At 37.2% G+C, this 19,393-nt stretch overlaps 2 protein-coding genes across 2 annotated transcripts in view; both read right to left on the reverse strand.

Moving 5' to 3' along the window:
* Positions 1 to 16: 16 nt before the first annotated feature.
* Positions 17 to 4,615, reverse strand: LOC104909659 (formin-2-like). Its single transcript, XM_019613485.2, has 3 exons — positions 4,463 to 4,615; positions 4,316 to 4,381; positions 17 to 2,021 (listed from the first exon to the last, which is right to left on the reverse strand). The coding sequence occupies exon 3, from the start codon at positions 1,961 to 1,963 to the stop codon at positions 17 to 19; it is 1,947 nt and encodes a 648-aa protein (XP_019469030.1). The 5' UTR covers positions 1,964 to 2,021; positions 4,316 to 4,381; positions 4,463 to 4,615.
* The window catches only part of LOC100549046 (formin-2-like), a 112,198-nt gene continuing 95,363 nt past the window's right edge, over positions 2,559 to 19,393 (reverse strand). The window contains 1 exon segment of the mRNA XM_031552172.1: positions 2,559 to 2,675. Coding sequence (XP_031408032.1) covers positions 2,559 to 2,675 — 117 coding nt within the window.

Genomic DNA, 19,393 nt, shown 5'->3' on the forward strand with positions numbered 1-19,393 from the left:
ACAATCTTAGTACACGTCACTCACCTGAAAAGACATTGGGAAATGCCTCTGTAGAAGCCTGCACCCCTGAGGACTTTCTTGAATGAGTCAAAGGCACTCTTTCTGTTTGAAATTTCTCACTAAATCCCTTATGCTCCAAGTAGCCTGCAGAGCCCACCTTCTGCCTTATCTCGCTTCTGTGATTAGATACTTCTTCTGTCCAGTCTGCTGAACGGCTAAATAAACCAGCCAAACTAGCAGACCTCTGCTTCTTAATAGGAACTTTTTCTTTTTTGTGGGAGGACTCTTGCCTCCTTGTAAAAAGCGGGCTCTGAGATGGGGAGGGAGAAGGTGAATGGTTGGGAGAACTCAGTTGCCTAGTTGTGGTTTTGATGTAACAAGGATTAATTAGATAGGGCTTAAAGCATCGGGAGCCAAACATCGGACTTCCGGCTGCTCCTTCAGAGGATAAAGTGCCATTTTTCATTTCCATAGATAAACCATTATGCAAGTCCTCTTGACTGGCTGGTGGAATGTGTTTCCCTTCCTGAGTCTCAGCAGCATAATCTTGGCCTGCATCTGACGCACTAACCTCTGTTACTGAGCCTTGGAAATCAACAGCCTGCACTTCAGCAGTTTTAGCCTCAGAATCTGCTGCTGAGGTTGGAGGATGTGTTGTGGAGCTGCATGCCTCAGACCCATTTTCTATCAATGTTCTATTTAAATCACCCTCTAGCTCACAAGCTACAGCATCCACTCCAGCAGTGAGCTGTTCCTCAGGCAATTGCTTACGTTCCTGTGGTTCAAATAAACCGTTACCAGGAGAGCCTGTTCCATTTACTGCTTCTTTCAGTTCACGTTCAGTTGCACAGGAAACAGGAACGTCTTCTACAATTTCAGATACTGCTGGAAAAGCCTCCACAGCGTCAGGGCTACTGTCTTTGTCAGTGGCGGTTACTGAAAGAAACCGTTCAAAATCCAAAGGGGCTGCTTGCGAATTAGCCATGTGTCGGCCCATTGTTTTGGTGACAAGGTCCTCCGTTCCAATGTTAATTGCCCCCTGCTGCTGCTGCTGCAGTCTAATAGCTTGCTGGATATCAGAAAGCAAATCCTCTTGCTCTGTGGCTGAATGGAAACTGTATATATCTGTATCAGAGCCAGAGCTGGTCCTTTGTCCATCCTGTGTCTCTGCAGCAACTGGGACAGTTTCATTTCTGATTTCAAAATGTTCAGCATCTGTATCAGAAAGACCCCCTTCATCTGCAGAGATGCTTATATCTGGAGTTTTGGTAACGATCGAATGAGTACTGTCCAGCTCTCCGGCTGGCAAGGCCTGACTTTCCAAAACATCCTCCCTTGAACTACTATTCCCATCTTTAGCCTTGGACAGATTTTTTCTAATCCTCAAATTTGAAAACACAGAAGCTCTCGAATCTGATTTACCCTTCTTTTTACCAGATTCGCTTCCTTTTGCATGCTTCCCCAGTCCCCTTTTGCTTCCCGATACCTTCTTTGTGCCATCTGTATCCTTCGGCCCAGAGGCATCCTCTCCTCCTTCATGCACATCACCTGCATTTTTCTTTAGCTTCCCATCTTGATTCCCCATGATTTTTCGCAACACAACACCTTCAGTAATCAAGCCATGCTCCCGGGTCTCTCTCCCTTGGCCTGCCGGCAAGATCCCCTCTAGCAATCCAGGTTTGTTTTCAAGCGGTGGTGATGCAAGTGAAGCAAATGCTTGCTGTGCCTCTCTCCCATCTGCTAGAGCTGCCTTTTTGCATAATGTGCTGCTTGCACTGGGCTCCGCTGGGACATGCTCAGTACAGCACTGCGAGCTGCAGACAGCTCCTTCCAATGGCTGCTGCTCACAGAGCTGCCTGCTCTCTGGGCTTCTGCTGCATTCCTGTTTCTTTAGGAAGGATTCTGTGAAAAGCGTTTCCTTTATAAAAGTCACTTCTTTTTCCACAGTTTTTATTGCCTGCATTGCAAGTTCTGTGTGTCATCAAATCACTGATAATTGCTGGACTTCAATACTCTCATTCCTGGAGCAGAAAAAAAAAAAAGTAAAGGTATTTTAATTGCTCCTCAATTTATCAAATGAATAAACTAAGTGTGTAAATATAAACTATTGAGTTACCATAATATTTGTAAGTTGCTTAAGTATGTGCTATTTTGGCAGATTATATAGTACCTCTGGTGATATATATGTTTACTTTTAAAGGTCACTGAAACATGAAAATTAATTTTAAAAGGAGAATTATTCTGAAAGTAAATAGAATAAAAATAAACAAAGTTCTTCTTGTAATGTAAGGAGACACACTTAATATTCAACAAACTTTGGTAACCACACTACATATAAAAAAAAAACTTCCTACAATTTGTATGCTGAGAAGGTACATATACTATTGCTATCAAAAGATTCAACTCATTAATATTAAAACATATCACCATTGTTTTTCCTGGTAAGAACATCTGGCATGAAAGAAGAAAAAACAAACAACAAAAAAATAGCACCATTCAATTGCAACTAAGGAAAGCATTCCTCTATATTTAATAATTGATTTGAACACTGTTGCTTCCTAACTATTTCGGAAACTTGTGCTGAAGTCCTCCTTTTCCTCTAATTTTGGCTTACATGCATTAACATCCATACTTCTTAACGACACTTCCTGAACTTCCAGATTAGTATTCTCTTCCTGTTTTTGAAATTGAGGTTTGAAATACCTCCAATAGAAACAAAAGTGCAAGATACTGAATTAACAAGTTAGATCAGTTCAATATCTTGGTTCAAACTCAGCCAAAAACAGATTTGATACATATATCTAAACTGATTAGTCTATTAGATAAACTTCTTGTGAAGAACTTTATGTATTCATTACACTTCTTCTTTATCAACAGTTTTCATTCCATAATGAATTTCTTAAAATAACGTAATTCCAGGGAAATGCATCCTACAAGCTTGAAAAATAATTATTTTTTATATTATTCTCCTCCTATCTGAGGTTTTACTTGCTTTCTTCAGTCTAAATATATTAAATAATAATAAACGTATACATATTTACATTTTACAATTTGTATATTTACACTCACATAAAACCAACAAACAAACATTATAAGCACCACCTCCACCGGTTTTTCCTCCTCAAAGAATACCAGTTATCTTTACAAATCTGGATTGTTGTCATTGCTAAATAACTACTGCTTATTCAGTTTGGAAAGAACAGCATTGACAATAATAAACATAAGTGAGTTGTTCTGAACCATCATAATTTTTTCCTTGTGTTTTTTATTCATTTACTGTTCTACTGCAAGCCATGTCCTGAGATGTCTATGGTTCAGGCATCACAAATCCCCTGTACTCAAAAACTCAAGAGTTTTAAACAGGTCAGATGACACTGACTTTTTAATTTTTTTTTATTTATTCTTTTACTTTTCACTTAACTAGATAATTGAAAATATTCTAGAAAAAAAGCTAGCATAGCAAAGTCCACAAGAACACTTTAGAGTAATTTGCTTTCCGAGTCCATTCCTGCCTTTGCTTTCTGTTATCTTACTTAACTTCTATTTTGTTAGAATATTTTATTTTTCATGGCATTATTACATAGTTGCAAAAGGGCTTCATATCTCAGGTAATCTAGTCCATTTGAAGATAGGGGGAAATAACTACCTAATACACAGTTTGAAGGAACCACAGTAGTAGAATACTACCCTGATGTAACTGAGATTTTTCACTCATTTTCATCCTTAATCATACCTGAATTATCGTAACTTCTCAAATCCATTTAAAAACTCTTATCCTACTACAAACTGCTTAAAATTAACTTAGTACAGATTTAACACATAAGGGAAGTTTTAGTGGGATATTCTGAAGTGATTCCCTCTCCTTTCTTCCCCATAAACACATGATGATCTCTAAATCATTTCCCATTACAACTGATGTTAATATTTTGGGCTTTGTTTTTTTTTTTCCCTCAGGAGTCTTCAGCTTTCATAGAGAAACAGTACTATTAATGACAGCAGCAATCAGAACATTTTGGCGTCAGTATAAGATACATTTGAGAAACTAAGAACATAATCAATATTCAACAACAAAGAAGAAAAAAGCGTTTCCATAAAAAGGCAGAAAAGGAGAAAAATTATGTGTGCAAGAAGGAAACATAATTTTTAGAAGTATTTAGAAGTTGTTTGTAGCATGTTATAGGCTATCAGCGAGTAACTTATACTGGTCCTCAAGCCTGCCTACCTCAGTTAGTATTTAACATTCTAGCAGCATGGGCCTGAGATATTCCTATGAAAGTTGAGACATACTAAAAATAGGCAGAAGTTTAAAACTTACAGTTCAAGATGCATTATCCTTTCACTCTTAGTTCCACATGGACACATTCCACTTAAAAGAAAACAGCTGCTAGAAGACAAAATTATTTTTAATAACAGGAATTTCCACCTACTGCAGACCCCTCTGAATGCCCACAGCACTACCCACCCTGCCTACTAGCCCTGCTCTGGGCTGGCCTGTGGTGGAGAGGAACAGAAGGGAAGGGCAGCAGGGCAGGGTGGGGCAAGTCAGGTCTTCTGACTGCACTGATTGCCCCCACCTGGGCACAGCACCTGGGCCCTCCTGGAGCACAGCTAAGGCAGAGCGATTTTCCAGGATGGCAAAACTGTGAAGACCTGGGACCGCAGGAGGAAATTTCCTCTGAAATTTCTCACAAAAAGCCCTGATCATTCACAAACATCATGGTGTTCCTAGCTCAGCAGAATCACAGTCTGGCTTAGGGAAGTAGAGAGGTGCCTAGTTGAGCTCACACTGGTGAGATAGAGATTTCTTGGAACAAGCAGCTGCTGAAACTGGGAGCTCTCTCTATTTTTACCATGATTTATTGGCTGTCATGTTTTATTTTACCACTTTAGTAATTGTCAAGTGAGTATTGTCATTTAAGTGCCCATGAAGTGAAGATAATAATGCCTCATTACTGCAGTTGACCTACACATGGCATTGCCATGGCTGTGACTGGCAGGGCTGAGCTGTTAAAACAGGGTTAGTCTTTGCGGACACAACCCCAGGGGAAGGAAGCCACAGACCAGTCCTTCCAGGAGGGCCGTGTACATATGTATGTACATATGATGTCTGCGTCCCTCTGCTTGCTGGGCAAACTCAGCAGCTGAGGCAGTGGGAAGCAGCAGCAGCACAGGATAGGTGCTTTGGAGGGGTTAAGCCACAACATGCTGATCCAGGTTACAGATGTTCTAGAGAGAGATCCATCTTCTTTTCCAAGGCCACAGGCAAGTACTGGGTTGCCACTGACAGTACAGAGGAGGATAGTGGTAACAGGCCGAGGGTAAGACAGCCATGATGAGAGCCACTGCTGACTGCTGCAGGCTGTGAACACATCATGCTCAACTACTTCTGGCAGAACTGCAATCAAAAAGCTGGACTTTGTTCCCCTGGCACCGTGGCTCTTCCAGCCTTCTTTTATCCTGTTCTGGAAATGTTATCTTCCCAGAAGATATTAGTTACCATTATGCTCTCATACTGCCAAAATAGTGTTTCGTGCTAGTGCAGTTGAAAACAATTTCCTGCCCAATTGCCCCCAACTCTTTCAGCTCTAGGTAGAATCGTCTTTTACAACTTGTCAAATTCAAGCTAGCTTACTTCCTCTTTCCTACTGGCAAGTGATAAAGACTGAGTCAGAAGATGTGGAAATATAATGTAGGTTATGAGACCATGGTGGCTAGAGATGAAGTTGCTTAATAATCATCTAAGCAGTATGAAATCATGCCTCATGAATTGTATTTACGTTAAGTAGAAATCATTCAATTGGTTTACATATTGAAATATTCCTGGTATATGGAGTTTGAATCCAACAAGCAGTGATCAAATTGAAGCATTTATCTTGCCTTGGAGGAGCTTTTATTAGATGCATGAGAAAGTGATGAGGAGGACTTTCAAATACCTTTTACAAAGTGCTCAACTTTCTCCTGCATAATATTTAAGTAGCAAGAACTGATATTGCAAATTAACATATCTGAAGAGACAGGATCTCCAGCAGTGCAATGCTTGCCAAATATGCTGCAGTTTGCACTCTGGTTAGGAGCCAAAATCTTTTTGACACATTGAACCTCCTTTATTCCTCACATAAATGCAATAATATATTCATATATAGTGAAGGAGTGTTTTATTTATTTTATTTGAGATATGATCGGCTCAGCAAAGCAAAAAACATGTTTTTCAACAAGCTATTTTATTATTTTCATCTAATATTACTGCAACCTAACTTCTATTTTAGTGTAAAATATAGCATAGGAGCTGTACAGAACCTTCCACAGCTACTTAGGGAGGATGAGTTGGCTGAGCAGCTGCACACAAAACCCTGCCAGCATTCCAGCAATATATGTGCTGCAGGTCAGGGTCAGGTCACAGAAGCAGTCTCTGAAAATCCAGGTTTTTGTGGACACTGCATCCAGAGACTCCTGAGTATGGAGCATAAGATGCTACTCATTTTGCAACCAAATCATAGAAGCATAGAATTGCTCAACAGGGAAGTGTGAAGGTCTATTTTGTTCCCCAATCTATGTACTCTGAAAAATGGAGGCATCTTGTAGCACAGTCCCCACTTTTCTTTGCAGAAAATTCTTTTCAGACAAATTTTATATTAAATGCAATCAGCCAGCAGTCAATTGCTCATATCTGTACTTGTTTGATAGCCTGGCCAGCTAATTCAATTTTCATGATGTATTTTATACTGTTGCATTTTTGTGTTTAGTTTCCTTTTTGTGTAAGTTTTTACCATTTAAACCACTGTAGAATGCAGTCAAAATTCAGAGTCTGAGTTGTGGGTTTTATTTTCTAAGAGAGTAAAATTTATGCAGTGTGTTTCTTCAGACCTCTCAATAGCTCTTGATCACAGTAAGAAAAGGTCAGCCCTTTTTTAAATTGAAGTTTTTAAGTTTTTAAGATGAAAATCATTAAATTCCTGCCAAAATCACACACACATAGAATCAGTTTTTGGGTTGATCAAGAGAGATTCACATAGTTTAAGATTACTTATAAGCACGTATTTCATAGTGAAAAATGAGAGCAGAAGGGATTTATTGTACTAGAGGGCAGAGAAAGGAACAAAGAATATAAGTCTGTAGGAAACTGGGCCTCCTCATTTTCATTCCTTAGAGAAGAACATATTCTGTTAAATCAAGCAGAAAATTATGTATTGTCTTTTTGGTTTTGTTGGACTACTCCCAGAGTACTTAATCACAGGGTTGAAAAATGTGGACTTCGATCGTATCAGTGGACATTTTTTTTGCCTGCAGAGAGCCCAAAATGCCATGAAACAATGGCTAATTTTGAGCCTACTCCTTTTCTGCAGGAGGCAAGGAACTTACTTTAATACTAAGCGCTCTAATTTTATCTTTTCTACTATAAGTACTTACTAGTCTGAAGGAAAAGTTGATGAAGATAATTCTTTTCTTAGGATCCTTCTCTCTGTTCTTAAAGATTTCAACCAGTGACTTTAAAGAAAAAATCTGTGGAGACTGACTTCAGCTTTTGCCCTCTTCTTTCAGATGTCCACTCCTGTTCTGCTGTAAACATATACATATATATATGCGTGTATCAAATACACTTAGCAATTAGAATGTATTTTTAATACAATTCTATTTAATACAATTCTATTTCCATAATTAGATTTGGGACTAAATGAGTCCAGCATAGTAAAATACAGAAAAATGACTCTTTCCTAGGCTTCGACTTAATTCATTATATCATACTCATAGGGCAAATAGTACCTAACTAACAAATGTGAATGTCTCCATCAATTTATGAGCTCATAGGATGAAGATCTTTGCAGCTGGAGTGACCAGAGTGTACTGAAATTAAATTGTCAGCCAGCATTTATCACGACAAAAAATAAAGCACTAGTCAGGAACTCTGAGAACACTGAACAAACACTGATGTCATATATATCACATGGTTTTAATTCCTCTGATTCTGTCCTTTGCTGTTGTCACATGATGATCACAAAGAGTGATAAAATTTCTGCCATTTTTTGTGTCTCCACTGTACTGCTCAAAGTGAAATTGTTAGTGCAGTTATAACAACACAATTTCATCCTGTCAACAGAGGCTAGGGGAACCTATTTCAGAGAATTACATGGTTAGATACAGTTTCTGACATATACTCTGCTAGGTGTTGCTGATGCATAGGGGACAGTGTTCACTTTAAGGATTGGTTGGTTGAGCTGTGGCCCTTCCTTAGTAAAATCCTTGCCCTGTATATACATTTGCACACTTAGTTGGTCTTAAGCGTGCATAAAATTCAATATTATGGGAAAAGAGACCAAGAAAGTAAGGAGAATTAGTCAAACCTGATGCGAGATATTAAGGGCTATTCTTTCTGGCTTCTTATGTAGAAAAAAAGCTAGCTGAAATACTGCATAGCCACGCCCAGTGTCCTAGTTTGAGTCACTTCTTCAGAAGACAAGCTCTTATTCACTAAGTTCCCATGCAGAAGACGCATGCAGATCAATATTTTGATTATCCCTCCGAGTACCTCAGAACTGTATTTTGTTACTGGTGCAATTAACTTGTTCTGTATTCAAGCATATTTTTCATTTCCCTGTGCTGTTACCTGCAGCATAATAAAGCAGTCATCATGGGGGACAATAGCAGATAATCAGCCACAGAATCACAGAGCATCTGCCACGCTACAAATCCACCCAACTACAATAGTTTCTAATTTCCAACAGACCTGACTGCCTGATTGGGCTGAAATATTTAGGAAAGACTTATGTGCTCTAAGGTAGCTGCAGTACAATGAACACATCAGCTGAGTTCAATATGCAGTTTATGTTGTATGTACTGGATTAATGATTGATGACAGGCTCTCAAAGACTAATTAGCACAATAAATTCCTACTGTAGTTAACATGGCTTTCCTATTGTCAGCTGAATGGTTATCATAATAAGCTGAGTTCTGATGCTCATTGTCTCTGTAAAGCTAACGCCCTATAGATGAACAGTTGTCAATCTTTGTCTAGATAAGACAAAAGAATAAAGATGCTGCTGAATAACACAGATGCCCTGATAAAGGTCATGAGATACAATTAAGTTGATGATGTTTTTGTATTAAAAGTGTTATGCCATACATAGAGGCCATCAGTGACCTACAGCTTTTACACGGCTAAATGCCTAAGGCATCTAGTATGATCTAGATAGGGATTAGATGTCTCTCCTATGAGCAGGAAAAAGTTAAAATTTTGCCACATTACTATACCTGACCACTGTACCTAAACTCAATCTTTTTTTATTCTCACACCTTTCTACCTCAATTCAATGTCTGCACTGTACCTAGTATATAGGCTCATAATAACTAGTATTTAGAAACATAATAACCTGCTGAACTTCTCATTCTGAACAAGTCTCCTTTAACTTCATCTTCAGCACTGAATCCAATATTTTTTTCTTTTGTATCTCATTTTGTTGCATGATTTTTCTAAGGTCATCTGCAGACCAAGAATGTTCTTCACATGACAGGTGATTTGCTTCTGTCTACAAAACAGCATTTCTTCTCCTGTAATTTTATTTCATTCATTTCTTTGTCTGAAATCATTGATCACTTTGAAATCCTACATGTTTTTGCTACTGTCCAATTTGGTGTCCTCTACAAGGCCATTTCTTCATTCTGCTTCTCATTCTCATTCTCTCATATGAGTGTTAACTTTCCTATCCTTAAATGATATATCATCACATAATTCTCTTTTAATCTTTTAATCCAAGACCTTCAACTGCACCAAATTTCACATCTGTGGCTATGATGGAAAGGGGAGCTCCAATTTCTTAATTGTTATCTGATAATTAGTAGAAGCACGCCATGCTAAACATCAGTTTCTTTCAATGCTACAGATAACTTAGTGACCTCTACTTTTTCTTCCCATATCCTGACTCTCAGTTAACACTTAATCATTAATGTCTGTGTCTTTCAAATATTGGCAAGATATGACTGATAATCTAAAAGACATTCTTTTTAGTCAACTATTTTATTTGCAATGCTTAGAAAACTTTCTTTGGCTCTCTGCAGCAGATTCATTTCACCTTTGCAAGAAAGTTGAGTGGACATTCATTCTTTTTTCTGTGTCACAATCCAAACAGAGCTGCTTTTTATTCAGGGTAGCATGAGGGACATGTAGGGTCCCTCAGGGATCAACGCTGAGCCCTGTGCTATTCAACATCTTCACCAGTGATCTGGATGGTGAGACTGGAAAGCACCATCACTAAGTTTGCAGATAACAATAGACTGGGTGGTGAGGTGCACATGTTAGAATGGAGAGATACAGGCTGGGAGAATGGGTAAGCAAGAACTGAATAAAACTGAACAAAGAAAAGTACAAGTACATCTGGGAGTACATAGCCAAATTCCCTAGTACTGGCTAGTGACTGTGTGGATGGGAAGCAGCCTTCTTTAAAGGAACCTAGAGGTCCTGGTGGAGAACAAACTGGATGTGACACAGCAATGTGTTGCTGCAGCAAAGGCAAATTCGATCCTAGGCTGCATCTGCAGGTATACCAGCAGATATAGAGAGATATGAATATCTCACTCAGCACTTGTCAGGCCGCGTGTGGAATACTATGTCCAATTCTGGTCCCCAGAATTCAGAAAAGATGCAAGCAGTCTAGAGAGGGTCCAAAGGAGGACCATAATTATGATCAAATGTCTGGAGTCTCTGCTCTATGATGAAAGACTGAAGGAGTTAGGACTTCTCACTCAGCAGAAGGGAAGGTTTGGAGAAACCCTACCACAATATTTATAGTATTCTATAAAAAGCCAAAGGGAAATATTAAAAACTTCTCTATCTTTTTGTAGATAGTTTTCATTGAGAAAAAAAATTACAGAAAAGGAGTTAAAACAGCTATATCTAGCTACTGCAATCTTCAGTTCTGAGAAAAATATCAAACAGTTTGGAGATTTATAATTCAGACAGTGTTTGCATCATGTCTCAAGGTTTTAATTTCTCTATTAACATTTGAGCCTAAAATGTCACTGTCTAGAGCACTTCAGAAAATTTGTTATGGAATCTGAACTAATACTAAAGCACTGATTTATGCAACAGTTGGCAAGGAAATTTTCTAGCTAACATTTTATTATGCTCTGTCCCCACCCTTGCCAATATCATAATATTAAGAGCTTACATAAAATTATTTAGAAAGTGGAGCAAGCCCTTCCTAACATTGAAGTCGGTCAGCCTCATTCATCAAGTGACATGAGATACGTCATTACTATTTCACTTATGTTCAAGGAAGTTGTTCAATAAACACAATTGAAATGTCTAGCAGTAGTCTTACATTTAACCTAAAGAGGTTTTTAAACTATCAGTATGGCAGTTTACCTTCTTTGCACGTTTAAAAAAAGAGAGATGAATTATGTCCTAAGAGGAGTTATTTTTCTATTTTGTACATAATGTGCTCAGCACCAAGGAAAAAACACCACCTGGGGGAAAAAGATTACATGTTCAATTAACAAAACCCTCATGGTCTTTTCTGAGTCAGTGTATTACCCGAGGCATTACTGAATGAAGTTTTAGCATTACTAAAGTACAGTTAGACTACTTTAGTGTAGCCCAGGGTAACTCATGACTTCTAAATGGAATATTCACTTTATCATCTGACATTTTATTTATTTGCTTCTGCATTAGAAATTTTCCAATATTCATGGCTTCTGAAGTAGTTCAGGATTTAAGGAAAAAAAATGATTTTAGAATTTCGCCTAGCAGTGCATGTAGTTGAACACCATTCCCCTACCTGTGATATGTATAGTCAACACTGCAAGATACACTGTGAAGGTAAACAATGGGAATCTTTATTCCTGAAGTCTATTATCAAAACAAATGTATGCCCTGAGAGAAGAGGTTCTATTTATCTGTTTGTTTGAGTTTTACAATACTAAACAATTCTATGTTGTAATTCAGGGTGTTCTCACTCATATTATCTGCATTTTCTCTTCGTAGACATATCGTTCACAGCTGGGATCAGTTGTGTTAAACTCTGAGCAAAACATTAGAAGAGCACTGTTCCTACCACAGAAAGCTTACTGCCTAAGCAGACTCACATGGATAACCTCATTAACTCAATTATGTTTAGTCACTTTCCCCAGCCTTTCACTGCTTTAGTTTTTGCAGAAAGTGCAATGAAGAGGCATCTGATGGACAAATATCAGTAATCATTAGCTTTCCAGAAATGATGAGTTCAAGAAATATTCTTTATGTAGAAAGGATATACAGCCTAGTTTAGTAAAATTCAGTGGTCATGTAAGCATATACAGTACTGCTTTAGTAAGTGTAAAGGTGGGAAATGAAGGAATATTAAATCTGGCAGCATTTTCCGCCCTTCAGCAAAGGGCAATAAGCTATATGAAGGCCCAGAACAGATTACATGTTACATAGGTGGGATAAATACAACACAAAAAGCTCAATAACAATGTAATGTTTTAAAGAAAAGGAAAAAAGGTAAATGAAGAATTAGAGAAAGGAAATTGAAATCAAATAGCAAATCAGTTTTTCAATAATGCATCCTAAGGGAGAATTGCCTTGAACTCTCTAGCTCCTGGGTGAATTGACTTTGGGACTAGATGTTAGCCCCATGTATTCTTTCCATTGAAAAACATCACTCCTCAAGTACTGTAGAGGAAAGTATATCGTACTGTTGCTGCCAACAGATACCAAAGTGCTGAACTTTTCCCACTCAGTAACTGGAACACATTATTATTTGTGTTGAATTACTAAGATTTATTTTTAAACTTGCATGTTATTGCTTTTGCGGCAAGATATTTTAGCTAAATGGGAATATTCAAATGTAAGGGCAGTTTTAGTCATGAGATCCATATTGATGACAAGCTCTAATCTAGATTAAGGGCTCAAACAATTATAGAATATCTACTTTTTTGTATCTTGTCAGGTAGGTATTGTTTTTAAATGGCTTTAAATTATAAGAGGGGAGATTTAGGTCAGATCTTAAGAGGAGATTCTTTACTCAGAGGGCAGTGAAGCCTTCGCACAGTCTGTCCAGAGAACCTGTGGATGCCACTTCCCTGGAGGTGTCCAAGGCCAAGTTGGATGAGGCCCCGGGCAGCCTGAGCCAGTGGGTGGCAGCTCTGCATATGGCAGATAGGTTGGTACTAGGTGATCTATAATATTCTATGGTTCAATCTTACATCAAGCTAAGGAACAAAGAGGAAAAAAAAAAGTGACAGAATGCATGCAGACAATTCATCCCAATCTTATCAGTTCTACTTTTCTGAATTTACTGTTATTCATTCCCATTATGGATTGTTCAGGATGCCATTATTTTTCTTCCAGTACTATTGCCAATATTTGATTAGACTAAAATAAATTTCTTCTTACCCCTTTGACTCGATACTAATCCAAAATATTTCAGATGCTGTAAGAGGACTCTAAGCAGTCCAGTGTTTCTGTGTGAAATTTTGCATTATTGGCAGCCTGATACTTCTCCTGATGTGAAAATCCAACTGTCCCGGAGAGAAAATCAGATGGCATTATACTACAACAGACTTCTCAAGGCTGATAATACAGACAAGAATTAGAAATAGCTTTGAGTAAATTTTTGTTTAGAAGTATGCAGGATCTAATATTCTAATGAAAAATAGAAGTCAAATGATCGGACTTTCTATGTATATAGATTTTAACATATATTTTTAATTCATTTCCTACAATTGTCAGCAGTTACAGTTCTTTAAATTGATATCAGCCCAAATAATTTCTTAACAACACTGCCTTTGTTACTGACTAAAGCTTGAACTGTATGGAAGATTTCAGAAAATTCTTGAGGCAACACTGCTGGTCAAGTATTCTGTGTTTATATACTTACTTAAACATGTGTCTTGCACAGCTGCCTTGTTCCTGTAGTTAGGGTCGATTCTAACTGTGTCTTAGAACCCTTGATATATAGTTGGTTTAGCCTGAAAATGAAAATATCATACCTGCTGTTTTCAGAAGAAGGCATGCACAGAAAATAAGAAATACCTTGTTCATGACCTAAAAAAATATTCTTTGTGCAAATATTGAGATGTAGCATTGCAAATGTTTCAGAAAGATGAAGTGTTAACTTACTTAAATATTCTGTTAATTATCGTATGTGGTTTAGCTGTTCAGATTCTTTGTTGATTATATTTCATTCCACATTTACTTCTATTATGAAAATAAGTGCAAAGGAAAGAGTGCCTTAAAAATATTGCATAATGGGTGTGCGTAAAATCAGCTTTAGAGAATATAATTTAAAATTGAGGTTAAAACGATAGCGTGAATGTAAACTGCTGTACAGTTTAAATAAATAGTTGTGTTAAAATTGGAAAGAGACTAAAAGCCCTATTTGTTGCATGAAGTGGAGAAAGCTTCTGTTCAGTATGTAATAATTATGAGTTGGGGAAAAACTAATTCTACACAATGAAACTTAGTGTTTCTTTATGTTCAGATGGGAAGGTGTCATTGTAGGGTACTTAGCCTCAGTAAAAATTACAATTCTGATTGCATAAACATCTGTTGACTAAAGATTGAACAAAGAATTCTATTCTTACTATATTACAAAATGCAAAAATGTTTGATCCAATTAAGTGGTGTAGGAGGTGTATATATGCAGGCTATCTGCAAAAATAATTACTGGGAGGCATAAGGTACTTTGAAAACTGCTGAATTTAAAAGGTATTTTTACCTTGTAGCCTTTTGATGGCTAAGATGTAAATACATAACAGAAATCGTATAGAGAACAACAACTCCAATAACTAGAATTGAGTACAATACTATTTCAGAACCATGTTTTCTTACTATTAAAATTCATTTTTTACCTAGCACATTTTGATTACTTCTTTATAGAAATATTTTTTTCTAATGGCTACATGAAATTCAAATTATATTTTTTAATAAAATCTTGAACACAAGATGATTCTAAATTATTCTGTATTCCTAAGCATAACTGGTTTCCGCAAGCACTTAGACTAGACTATACGGTATTAGTTATCTAAAAAGTTTGTAGTTTTTGTATACACTTCAGACAGTTTTTGGTGCTTGAAGAAGAAAACCACAGAAACTAGGTTTATTTTGTTACCTCATTCATCATTCCAAATAGAAAAAAAATGAGTCTGATGTACTAAGCTACTTACTTGGTTATTTTTAAATGCTCAGAGTATTGCTTCTTGTCTTTCTAAGAGTACCCCTACTGACATCTCTAGACAGCTCATAAATTTGTAGCAGTTAGAAATGATAAGAATCCATCTGAGGGAAATCTGTTGCAGATCTTGGAAGACTGAACAAGAGCTGCTATAACACCTCATTATCTGCTGTTTATTTGTTTAACACAGTTATCATATTGCATGCAAAATAGCTGGAGTGAGTATAAATTGACACTACAAAAAGGTTGTCTGAAAAACATGGTAAAAACATTCTTTGTTAAATGAGTTTTTCTGAAAGTGTGCAGAAAAGGAAAAAAAACTTACATGATGAAAGAAATGGAAAAAATGCTCCACCACCACAAACAAGTAAACAAACTAAAACTACATCTATTCAACCAGGTACTCTGAGTCCTGTGATTATGCGTAAGTGCTACATGGGCACTTGCTATACTCTGCCCTGTACTTCCATAGGTACATAATCATTGGGCTGATAAAGCAGCAAATCTCTTGTGATGACTGCAAAGGTATGGAATAGCTACTTTGTTGTGCTGTTCCCCTCTCCTACATTAGCAAACACTGCAAGCAAAGTAGGAAATAAAGAGAACAGAAATGGAGTGTAAAGGACTGCAGTTGACATATCCTGTGGCCACTGCTTCAGCAGATTTCCCTATAGTGTTAGGACTCAAAGCCACCAGTGCTGCCAGAGATGTTTATTTCTGCATAGCCCAGAGCAACCAAGCAACAATGGGTAGTTTCACTTAACAATAAGTAAGGGTGGCTGGAGGCTAGGGAGGAGTTACTATTCCTTCTGCTACTCCTTCACTAAAATTTCAATTTGGACCAGATGGTCTCCAGAGGTCCTTTCCAACCTAAACCATTTTGCAGTTCTGGAAAGTAGCATCTTAACTCTGCATGCACCTTAACTGTCATAGGCCATCCAGGGCTTGGTCTTAAAAAGGCCTTATTCCTAAACATCAGGTGAAAATTAGATTACCCATATGGGTCTCTAAGCACGATCCATTTTTTATCTTATTTTTTTTTTTATAACAAGAAAAAGTCTTTTCTGCTCTGGAATAGAAACTTCATAAGCAGTTAGTGATTCAGTTACGTATTTTTTGCTGTGTTCCTAGACCTTCCAGTTCCTGACATGCATATGTCAATGTGTTAAGTCTGAAATATATTTAGCTGCACTAACAGTTTTGGAGGTGAAAAGCATGCATATGTCTGCAGCTCCTTCTTGTCCAGTCATATCAGACTGGTACATTTTTCTGTTTTTGATGCTACCCATACAACACACTAAATTGGTCTCATTCACATATGCACAGAGTTCAGTTCATCTCTTTCCTTTTTCATTGCTATAAGTGCCCTTTACCCTTAATGTACAGCTGGTTACTACAAGGCATTTCACCTACTTAGAGAGTGGAAAACCTCTTAAGAACATAAGGCCATTCAGAACTGCTCCCCAGGGTGGCTATAAGTTAAAATCCCAAATTCAGCCGTCTTTCCTGTGAGATAATTCCAAAATAATCCCAGGAGTGTTTCAGATACTGCCAGCAATGCGTGAGCCAGCTAGCCTTGTGTCCAGCCAGAATCCTTATTTAGCAGCTCATCATGTTTTCCTCCAGATGTCAGACCATTTCTAAAACATACCTCTAGTAAAAATAATAATATTAAAATGGTCATCATGCAGCCTTACCTTATTTCCTGCCAGAATGTATTCTGAGGTGGAATCAGCAACTTCTACTTGCGTTCAGTGGTAACTTTTCCAAACAGACTACACTTATATGAGAGTCAGCATGTCTGCTTTTTTTTGCTCTGGGCACCATTTCCAGTCACATGAACTGGGAACAGCTTGATTCAGATGTTAATAGCCACTGACATTTGCAGGAATGTTGTTTAAAAAATATCATAAAAGCTTTGAGAAATTTTGGTGCTTAACAGGCTTATCACAAGTTACTGAAAATATGGCAAGCATGTTATTAGTGAGGAGAAGAAGCATAATGTAACTGTTCACAGTAACATGATACAGAGCTATACAGTACATTGAAGAGCAAACCGAACAACATTCTATCCTGACTTTCGTGTCTTTACAAGTTCACTGAAGTAGAACTTCTGTGAAAGTCAGGGAAAATCTGACTTATTGGTGTTACACAGATGTCAGACTCTGACAAATCAAATCAGATAAATTTCAACTCCAGAGTACAAAAATGATAAAGTATAATCGGTACCTACAATACCAATAATTTCCCAACATTCTCTGCAATTATTTTAAATCCTTTTTCAATTTTGTAAGGGGATTTGGTTTTATTCTCTTAGATTTGAAGGAGATCTCTCCATCACGTTTTCAATGTGTTAGGGAAAAAAAAAAAAAGAAACAACATTTGTGGTTTACATTTCACAGGATTACAGTAAAGGAGACATGCAGAGTTCAGCTCCCATTGTTTTCCAATTCATTTCAGTCTTTGGAGATATCTCCTGCTTAAAAGATGACCCCAAGGGGAATAGCTATGTCCCTGAATCATTTCATGGTAAGAACTAACTGGTTTCAAACAACTGACAGTCTCTTATACTTCTCTGTGTAAACTCAAGCCACATGGATTATTTTAATACTTCCTCCCACCTGAGGTGGTTCCTTTCTGCATTGTGGTCTTTTGAAACAAGCAAACAAACAAGACTTCATGAAGCCTACCAGACCTGTTCAGAAGTATCTCAATAATTCACCTCATGAAAATAGTAAGAGACAAAAATAAATAAATAAATAAATCTCAAATCCAGTTAAATTTGGATGAATTAAAGCAATGAATGCACATTATATCCTTATAACCTTTGCTCTATTCTCTAAGCAGAATACTGAGGTATTTTTTGTTTGTAATATAGTACCTTCCTCTTTCTCCATTAACATGGTTCCCACAGCTCTTGTACCTCCAGCCAAAGAGGACCAAATGAAAAACTAACCCAGTGTATGTGTAACACACCAGAGATGACAGAAACTGAAGTGTATGCAGTAGTACAAGGCAGTCATTCCAACACAACTAGAAAAATCTGCTGTCTAACACAAATCTATATTCATTAGCATGCCAGACATCCTAATCTGGGGCAGATTGCCAGTATTATATTTTTACATTAATTCATCCAACTTTTGGCAGAAATTGGTTAATTTTGTATTGACAGTTAAAGAAGCGAATGCATTTACTAGCAAACTCTTAGCTGGAGTATTCTGTTCAGAATCTAATGGAGATCTAAGTTAATGATCAAGTCCTTCTGTATTTGTTTCAATAATGTTAGGCTGAAAGAACAGAAGCTACATAGTGACATTGCTTGCGTTGTACAGAAATAGCAAGGATATACAATAGACAAGGCTTTGTAAGAATTCCTGTCAGTGTGATGTAGCATTCACACTCTAGATCTGTCTGATATTTTAGAGAGTTGAAATCTTGTTAGTTGCTCTTAAAATTCTCTTGAAAGGTGTGCAACGACTGGGCAAAAGTAGACTTTCCACCACCCTTTATACACATTTCAAAAGCTACATAGAATGAGCAATCAATCAGTTGCTTCACTAGGTCTAAAAGCATGAAAAGATATTATGCTTTCATCGTCAAATTTTCAGACTAGATTACCGTTAATGAACTGAGCATTCCTTAAAAAAAAAAAACAACCACAGCAAACAAACTAAATTAAAAAAAAAAATAAGAAGGAAGTATTCTAGCTGCCTTCAAACCCTGCCATGAAAACATCATGATGCTCCTACTTCAAGAGATTTCTTGCCCAAACCACACTCAAGGGAACAGACATAAAAGAGATTAAGTAGCTCCCAATTTTCTCTTCTGCCTCAATGACTACATCTTTGTTACTAGAATACTGAATTAGACAGAACAGTTACATCATAGCCCTCTAAAAGTTCCACAGCCCAGAAGAAGAGAATGATTTATACAAGTAAATTAGAACTAGACACAAACATACCATGTACTGTTTATGTGAAAGGCGCTGAAATTTTTCATGAAAGAAACTTCAGTTAATGCAAAACATTAGTTAGCTGACACTGACTTAAAGAAAACAAGTCAAAAATCACCACCTGAATGGGTGAATGGGGTTATCATGAAGTCAACATTTGAGATTATTTCATGAAGTCAGTTATAAAAATTCTAAAATTATAGAAGAAGGAAGATGCAGTAACTTCTTATCTTGCTTGCAGTAGGGTCAGAAAACATGTATGTATATATATATATATATATATATATATATATAT

This window comes from Meleagris gallopavo, chromosome 2 (genome assembly GCF_000146605.3).
Source record: "Meleagris gallopavo isolate NT-WF06-2002-E0010 breed Aviagen turkey brand Nicholas breeding stock chromosome 2, Turkey_5.1, whole genome shotgun sequence".
Lineage (NCBI taxonomy): Eukaryota > Metazoa > Chordata > Aves > Galliformes > Phasianidae > Meleagris > Meleagris gallopavo.